The following is a 9,407-nucleotide window of genomic DNA, read 5'->3' on the forward strand; positions in this document are numbered from 1 at the left end:
TTCCCCTTCATCCTCCCTCTCAGTCCTTCCTTTTCAGTCCCCTGCATCAGCCCAAGGGCCCTTTCCTGGGACCTTCACTTGGTCTTCACTTCCTCTCCTCCTTTTCTTTCTTAATCTTCTTCAATTTTAGCAAGAACTTGGTGGAGTGGCTAGAGCACTGAACTTGGGGTGAAGGAGGGCTGAGTTGAAATCCTTGGTTCTACTCACCTCACTTTGCATCACTTCTTGTAAACTCCTCCAGATTTCTCTTCAAGCATCCTCTCATCATTTCTTATAGCCTACTACATTTCTATCAAAATTATTAAAGCCCTTTTCCTTTTTCTTTGATGTTTCTGGAATGCAGACCTAGTAGTGGTATTTCTATGTCAAAGGGTATGGACAGTTTGATGGCCTTTTGAGATAATTCCAAAGTGTTCTACAAGTTCTTAGATCTGTTCACAACTCTACCAGCAGTGTGTTAGTGTCCTAATTTTCCCACATCCCCTCCAAATTTTTTCATTTTCCTTTTTGGTCACATTAGCCAATAAGATAGTATAAAGTGGTACCTCAGTGCTTTTAAGATATGTATTTCTTTAGTAAGAAGTGATTTGGAACACTTTTTCATATGAATAAAAATAATTCTGATTTCTTCATTTGAAAACTGCCTGTTTGCGTCCTTTGACCATTTATCATTTGGGGAATGACTTGTACTTTTATCAGTGTGACTCTTTTTTGTCTACATTTAAGAAATGAGACTTATCACTGAAGAAACTTGCTGTAAAATTTTTTCATTCTCTTGATTACAGAGTCTTTCTTTCCATCCTATTGCTGCTTATTCTTTTCTCTTTCTCCTTCTACCCTATCTGCAGGAGTAAAAAAATCCCACAGGTCCAAGAAATTTCAGTGGTGGGACAGTGTCAGTGTGAATGAGAGTCGGTCTGAATTTCAGCCAGGTAGGTATCATGAATACTGCTCTGCTCTGCCTTGAATAAGGTTTATTTTTATACACTTTGAGATCACACATAATGTTGGTAAGGAAATCCATTCTCGTCATACCTCTTTTCTTAGAGACAATGTATTAAGTCATACTTTTCATTCTCCAGTAACTTTTGATATTTTTCAAGGGGTGTTTGACACATCTCTTGGGCTACAGTGGTGGGAATGTACAGGCCTTTTCATGGGGGAAAATTTCTCCATTTATCGTTCATTGTTGTTTTATGTTAACGTGCTGTACCAAATCAGGGATCAGGGAGGGGGGAAACTTGGAGACTGTTCTGGCCTGTTTTTGCAGGCACCTGTGTATGGGAATGAGAGATCTAAGTTAGGGTTTTAAAATCTTTAACATTAACTCACTATTTGCTGGTTTGTTGTGAATTCTGGGGGAATTTCTGTATTACTACATGTAAAAGTGGGAATTTCCTAGGAGTCTGTAGGGGGGTCTGTAAAAGCTCCAGTAATAGCCTTTACTGTTCTTCTGATTTTCCCTGGGGCTGGGTAGGGACACTGATCACAATAATTTCAATAATAAGGAGTGTTAGTAAGAGAAGAGTCAAAACAGGGGTATCAGAGTGGGGAGTTACCATCCTCCCTGGATTCTACTGTGCAGTTCCAGGATCCCCTTTGTGACTTTTTCTTTTAGGAAGGCATATTCCCCCTTTCTTTTTTAATTGAAGTGACTTCAATTCAATTTGGACTTGACATATATTAGAGCCTAGGGATCTGATGATGATTGGGAAACAGAAAAAAACAAAGAATAAGGCAAGGGCAAATCCACAGACACTAAGGGTATGAATCAAATCATTATAGGATATATAGGAAGAAACACTTTCATAAAAGGAAGATGCTATAGAGGAGGATGAATAAAGGGAAGAACTTTTCCCAATCAAATCTGCAATAAGTATTTGGTGTTAGATGTTTGTGTTGAGTGTGGATCTATTATGCTGTGTTATCTTCTGGTGGAATAAGGATGGAGGTAAGTTGAGTGAATGGAAGGGGAGAAACACTTTGAAAATTTACATTTGTTACAGAAATAGTTACACCCCATATCAGAATACAATGTCGTACATCATTATAAGTTACATTTGTCAAAGTAGCCGAATCACAACAATATTAATAATTGGGCTGGGGTTAATAGTTAAGAGTGATCAGTCTTAGGGAGGCTTGTTTGTTCTGCCATGTGAACAGTTCTTCTGGCTCATCTCCAAATCATGGGCTTTGTGACTGGGGTCTTTTGGGTAGTTGTCTGGGTTGTTTCATGAGTTCTGCTGTTCCTGAGAAGTTTTCTGCTGTAGGTATTCATTTCCTGTGTAAATAAAAACAAAACTTTGACCCCCATGTTAAAATTCTGGGGTTTTGTTTGTTTGTTTATCCTTGTAATTGGTTATTCTGATTCAATTTCAGTGATTATACAAATGAATTAATTTACAAGAGATTCATTATAACTTCCATTGAAACAAAAACTTGGGGTGGGATACAGTCTCTTAAGTAAGTAGTGGAACATATTTGTTTGCTATACACATTCAAATTTCTGAGGTTTCAATTATTATTTCACTTTACTTTGATTATTACAATTTGCTTTGAGAGGAAAAGACAGGGAAGGGATTATAACACTGTTTGACTGCAGGTAAGAGGGATAATTAATCAGTCATGTCTTTCTTTTTGAATGGTGGATACAGTTCAATAATCTATCAGACAAGCATACCTGAATTCAAAATTAAAATTAATATTAGTTGCAATTCCGATGGCTTTTACCTTAAACAGCAATTTTCACCAATTGTATCTGAGAAGTTTCCAAGATTTACATATACAATGAAAAGTTTTGATTTTACAAGTCATGATAACCGTTTTTAAAAAAAAATTTCAATAATTTTCCAGTTTTTTCTTAGTTTCAATACTCACTAACAATGTTTGAACTACCCGGCAATTCTTCCTAATTATACAGAAAAAGGGTTAACAATTTTGCTGGAAGTTAAGTTTCCATTAATGTTATCTTGATTGATGATGGCTGAGCCAGGGCTGGTCAGTAACTTAGCCAGTTGTCATAGCTAATTTACCTTATACTTTTAGTTCACAATACAAATCATCTATCATTGCAAGGAAACACGATCCATTTCTAACAAGTTGCTTTTACACATAGTTTACAGTTAAACACATATTTTCAGTTCTTATAAAATAAGGTACATGTTTTGGTAACACTCAATATATAACAATTTTGTCAAAAATCTAATATTTGTAACTGCTTAGGTCGCAGTACTGTTTTCCATACTATGTCAAAATTTAATGAGGCTGCTAATTAACACCTTAGGTTTTTAATTTACTATAAGGAAGGGGTTAATAGGTTTGTAGAAAGTTCTAAGTTTTTAGAAATAAGGAAGAATCTTTTTCTTAATAACAACCTTGTTTTTCTGATCCTCTTTTGCTATTTAGATTATTGTACTTGTAAGATTTGCATGCTTTGACCTTGATATTAATTTACTCTCAATAGATACTGATTTGTAAGGATGGGGGGGGGGACGACAAAAAGAGCCAGAAGAAGGTCGTTGGTGACAGTTACTGGCAGTTGGGACCAGAGAGGATTCTGGGTAATTCTCTGGAGGAGAGAAGAAGAGGAGAAGGAGGACTTCGGGTGGAGGACTGAGAGAGGGAGGAGGAACTTTGGACACTGAAACCCTGATTCCCTGGTCAAAGGCATCCCATCGCTTATCACCCAGCAAGACTTCAATCCTCAAATCAACTAAGTGTTTGGACTCCATTTTGGGAGCCATCTCTTAGGCTGCTTCCCCCATTAGCCAACCTTGCTGAGAGACCCTTTCTGGTCTGACTTACAATTATAGAAAGGATAGAAATAGAAAATAGAAATAGAATCTGAAGGAGAAGAGGCGGGAGGAGACGCTTACTAGTGGGAACCCCAAATGTTCCCACCTGAGTGAAGGACCCCATAGGAATAGAGAAGAGGGCACCCCAAATCCCTCTGCCCTTCACCCCTTTCCCCAATCCCTAAATGAGATTAATAAAAGCCATTCATTAGTCAGATAGTGTTCCTGAGTGCCTGAGAGACAATGATGGGAAGGGGAATCACAGCTTGGTGTGGCTGCCTCCATCTTAGAGCCAGACCACGCGCTGTGAAGTTGACTGATCTTGAGGGGAGGCTTGTGTGAATCCCGCCCCCATTCAGAATCGGAGTGGGGTCCCCCATACCTCATCTTATAGGGAAGCCTCATTCCCAACTCCTCTGGGGTGGCACAACCATCCAGGTCACCCACTTTCAGAGTGTCACCCCCTTGAAGTCTAGCCAGTGTATATTTGGCAAGAGGGGTGTGATAATTAGATGAAGTCTACACTGCCCATCTTTAGATTTAATCACCAAAGGTGAGAGCACTTCTCATTCTGGGAGGTCCCTAAGCCACGTGTGCTAGAGTGGGTGAGGAATCAGAATCAACTGACCATCCCCTAGTAAGAAGCATCTATTGTGATTGGACACGCAAAGTAGGAGGGAGGCTCAGGGAGTGACACATAAGTGACCCCTTTAAAAAGAGGGAATTTAGTGAGTGAGAGGGTCTTCTGGTGAAGAGGGCGGCTGGTGAAGGAGCTCTTCTAGCTCTTCTGGTGTGGTGAAGGGGAGCTGAGGGAGCTGTGCTGGTTCGTGACTGAGACTGTTCCATGTGGTGAGTTTAGAGACTGAATCTTCCTGGACTTCTCTCAAGGAACTTCTTTAATAGACTATGAATGAAACTTTGCTTCATTCACCTCCGGGCCTCTGGCCCTCTGACTCTCGGCTGAGGGTTAATCAGATCTACCTGGATTAATTAGAGGATCGTAGTAAGTTGCCTACTGGCTTAGATTCTTATTTCCTTATTTCCTCTCTCTCTTCTTAATTGTAAATAAACTTCCATAAAAGTCAATTTTGACTTGAGATTATTCTTAATTGAGGATTGATAGTAGTTCAATCCTCTGGCGACCATCTTTAATATATTGAACCCAAAAAACCCCTTTTTCACCCTTACAGGGGAGAGCTAGAAGAGAGTCTCACCCCTCATAGACTCTCTCCATTTGGTTACTGGCTCTCTTTATTCTTATAGATTTAAAACCTTAGAACTTTCAAATGGATACCTCAAAATATTTTTATATGTGCTATAAGTAGTCTTATTCCAAGTCCTATATGTTTTCTGAAATAGTCATTTTTTTTCAGTCTAATGGATTATTCATTTGCACTGTTTGCATATCACATTTGTCCTCATCCAATTCAGGTGAAAACTTTTTTTGTGATTTTATATAATGTATTATTTAAATGCACTTTTATAAGTTATACATTGTTATAATATTAACACGCTTGTTAGTAGTATAATTAATTATAATTATATTAACACAAATACAAAGTAAATTATACATTATAATAATATTAATGCTATCATAATTAAATACATATTAATTGTGACATCAGATTTTATGCGGGTTATGTATTTACATAATAATTCTATAATCTGCATTTAAATCATTGCTATAAATTATATATCATTATAATAATATTTGCATTATTATTAATAATATGATTAATTACAATTATTGTAATAATATTAGCATTATGAGAAGAAAAAATTACACTTTTATATTATGCTTTAAATTTTTTTTCTATGTTTTTGTGTTAAGGGTTTGCTTCCACAGATTAAAAGACCCTCATCTGTTTATGTTGTGCTGGACACAACAAATTCCCTCTCATCCCTCTGTCTCTGTCTCTTTTAATAACTATGTCTTGGTGCTTAATACAGACATGGCACATAGGCAGCCCTCACTACATTTTTAAAATTTGATTTTTTAAATGGTTATGTTCATTCCTTCCTTCCTTTACCTCTGTCTTGAGGGCTGGTCTGGCCAGAGTGCTCAGCCAAGGACTCCCTGGACTGGTTGCCGCCTGGAGCTCTTCCAGTGCTCAGCCAGCAGGATCCCCAGGAGGATGAGGACCAGCCCAGCCAAGATGAGGCAGATCAGATTGCCCACAGTGTAATCCTGGGCAGCAGCATCTGGGGATCAGAGTTGGTCACTGAGATATGGCTGTCCTCTGCTCAGCCCCTATTTCACTGTGTTTCATCTCCCACAAGCACTCAGATCCTCCTCCCAGGCCCTTCCCCTTAAGTGGGGAGATGCCTGTTATTCTCTAGCTGGTACCCTGGCTCTATGGATGAGGGAAGGGGAGGGTCTGAGGGGCTGGGACAGTCCCCTGCCTCATTCTTCCCCTGAGTCCTTCCTCTCTTCTCCCTTCAGTTCATCCCAGCCTCCTCCTTCCCCTCACCTCCATGCTTATACTTCCTCTCCTCATTCACTCCTTCCCCCTCTGTAGCCTGGCTCTGATCTCCTCCCTAGGCAGAAGCTGCCCCCCAAAGTCACCAGAGATGTCTTCATTGCCCAGGCTAAGGGTCCCCCTCCTCCCCCTCCACCTGACACTGTGGCCCACCCTTTCTTGTGGGACATCCTCCTCTCTCTGGGTTACCATGGCAATGCTTTCTGCCTGTGTTATCCCATAGTGGGAGGGATGGAGACCCAGCCCTGTCCTCAGGGGGCCCCCAGTCTTATTCCATGATTCATCTCTCCAGACTTCTATTAACCACTGACCCTGGTTTAGGCCCTGTGCTAGGCCAGGCACAGGGGATACAAAGGCAAAATAGAGAATAGTTCCTGCTCTCCAGGGGCTTAAACTCCCCTAAAATACTCTGTTATCTCCTATAAAAATAAATCAGCCCTATCTGAGCAGTGGGTTCACTAACAAGTGGGGAGGGGACAGGTTGGAGACCAGGAAAGGCTTCCTGTAGGAGGCAGCTCCTGAGTTTAGTCTCAGAGATGTTTTGCATTATAAGAGGAGGCGAGGAGGGAGAGCATTCCAGGCTTGGGATACAGCCTGGGCAAAGGCACATAGGTGGAAGAAGAATGATAAAGTGCTGTAGGAGAAGTGGTGGGAAATTAGGAGACCTTGGATGGGGCAGGCAGACCCTGACTGGACACCCAGCCTCCTGCCTCCCTCCTCTGTTCAGAATCCTCCAGGTACTCACCTGAGAGCCTGTTCTCAGATTCAGGGCTTGGAGAGAAGGTCTCTGGGGATGAGGAAGGGGCAGGGTTAGGACCTCTGCAGGGGGGTCCAGAGAAGCCTGGAGAGCTGGAGGGTCTGGGGATGAGTGTGAGCCCAGCTGTGCCCAGGCTTGCTAGGTGAGGGATTTTGGGAAAATCCCTTCTCTCTCTGGGACTAATTTTCCTATCTGTCAAATGAGCTTGAACTCAGGACCTCTCCTGGCCTGTCCACTTCTGAGACTTGCAGCTCCCGTGATTCCTGTGAGACCTCTCAGAGCTCCTGGGTGACTCTGGGGCCAGACAGGGCCCCAGGAGAAGAATGGAGGAGCTGGTGTGGAAGGGAGGGACCCTCTGAATCCTCCTCAGGGTTCCTTGTCCTGGCTGGCTGCAGGGCTCTGAGGGTCCTCCCCCCTTCCCCAATCTGCCTTGGGACCAGAGCCCAGAGACTCTGCTGAATCAGTGGGAGGCTGTGCTGGGCAGAGGAAGAATGAGGGGGAGGAGGGCCCTCTGGTGCTTCCAGGGTAGGGCAATTGGGGTGTGGGTACCTGAGAGACCCCCCTCCCTCTATACTGGGGAAGGCAGGGAGAAGCAGAGCCCCTGACCCCTTAGTCTCAGCTATGGCTATGTGGGTTTGCCATCCCCAGGGGTTCCTGGGGATGGGGAAAGAAAGGAGAGACTTTGGGCCTTTAGAGGGACCAAGAAATAAAGAGAGGGGGAAATGGAGGGGAACTCAGGTAATCTAGAGGTGCCCAGAACAACTCATGGATTCCTCTTCACTCTGGACCTGTCTGGCCAGAGAAGACTCCCTGAGAGCCCCTGAGACAAGGACAAAGATGCCATTTTTTGTGCCATCCTTTTGGGATCTGTGAATCTCCTGTGTCACCCCCAGACCTTTCCCCCATAGCCTCCATCCTAGAAGCCCCCTAGAAGGTGCCCATCCCCTCACCCAGTATTCTGTCACCCAACTAGTTCTCCTGGCAAAGCCTCAGATGCTCCATCTTGAGTTACCTGGCCAAAGCCCACTTTTCCTGCCAGCTGCCTCCTGGCCTCCATCTCACTCAGAATCCCTTTCAATTTACTGGGGCATCTCTTTATTCTGGAGGTGTGGATGACTCCTGGGGGCTCCAGATCACTTGAACCCATCCCAGAGCTGCTCTGCTCCTCTGTGATCCCCTCCTTCCCCCTCCCTGACCTGCTCTGTCCTTCTTCCCTAGCCTGGTGTTTCTTCTGTCCCTGTCCCTTCCCTACATTCCTCTTTGTGCCTTGATTTCTCCTGAGAAAGGGAAACTCAGGCCTGGTCTAGACAGAAGGTGGACAGTAATGTGGGAGAGAGAGAGACCCCCACCATGTCCTTAAAGGAAGTGGCTTCTCCCTGGGTGGGGGGGGACATCAGACCTGGGGGAGTCTCAGAACTTTGGGGGAGGTGAGGATCCTTTGAGTTGCCTGGAACAGGGAGAGGAGGGGGGTGCTGGGGTATTTAACGTGCCTCCTTTGCCCCCACTTCCCCTAACCCCCACCTCAGGCCTGGTCTGCCCTCCTCTTGTCCCCCTCTGACATCTTCAAACCCCTTGGATTTGAAGATGGGACATCTTATCTGGATGTGGGACCAACACGACTGGATGAGCTACTGATGTGGGAGGTCTAGAGGGGTCATGAGGAGAGGCCTCAGTGTCTACATTCTCTGAGGATGACCCAGTGTCCTTCCCTCTGAGCCTCCTCTTCCCTCAGCCCAGCTTGCCTCTGGGGTCCCCTGGGACAGGCCCCCTGAGCAGGCAGGGAGGGAGCTTGGGAGAGCTGGGGGGCTGGGAGGGGCCGGGGCTGCCTCACCTGAGACCCTGAGCTCCAGGGGGGCGCTGGGGGAGGACCACAGATGGGAGGAAGATCTATAAAAGCCGTAGCATTGGTAAGTGCCATCGTGTGTTGGATTAATAACAGGGAAGAAGAAGTCGACCTTATACCTCCTTTCATGGAACCAGGTCTTGCTCAGGCTGATCTCTTCTCCATCCTTGTACAGGACACACCAGTCATGCAACAGCTCTGACCGACACTGCAGGGTCACGTTCTGTCCTGGGGCCACCTCAGAGCTGGGCAGGGCTTCCAGGGAGGGCGGGGCAGAGAAGCCTGGAGGGGGAGACCCTGGAGTTAGAGCCGGAGCAGCCCTCAGGCAGGGAGGGGGCAGATCTGGCTGGGAGGAGGCCTGGGCTGGGCTGGGAGGTTCAGCTCTGAGAGAGGAAAAGTCACATGTATGAGGAGAGAGAAAGACCTTGGACAGCTCCGGGGCAAGGAATGGGGGGAAGTGAGGGGAGGAGAGAGACAGAGAGAGAGAGAAAGAGAGAGAGAGAGAGAGAGAGACAGAGACAGAGAGGCAGAGA

General features: G+C 44.7%; 1 protein-coding gene across 1 annotated transcript in view; it reads right to left on the reverse strand.

Annotated features, from left to right (window-relative positions):
• Positions 1-5,856: 5,856 nt before the first annotated feature.
• Positions 5,857-9,407, reverse strand: part of LOC123239921 (leukocyte immunoglobulin-like receptor subfamily A member 5) — a 5,897-nt gene continuing 2,346 nt past the window's right edge. Inside the window, exons 4-6 of the mRNA XM_044667244.1 lie at positions 8,863-9,156; positions 7,020-7,061; positions 5,857-5,996 (exon numbers count right to left, since the gene is read on the reverse strand). Of these exons, the coding sequence (XP_044523179.1) occupies positions 5,857-5,996; positions 7,020-7,061; positions 8,863-9,156 (476 nt within the window). The remainder of the gene's footprint in view (positions 5,997-7,019; positions 7,062-8,862; positions 9,157-9,407) is intronic.

Source organism: Gracilinanus agilis, chromosome 3 (genome assembly GCF_016433145.1).
Source record: "Gracilinanus agilis isolate LMUSP501 chromosome 3, AgileGrace, whole genome shotgun sequence".
NCBI classification, from domain to species: Eukaryota; Metazoa; Chordata; class Mammalia; order Didelphimorphia; family Didelphidae; genus Gracilinanus; species Gracilinanus agilis.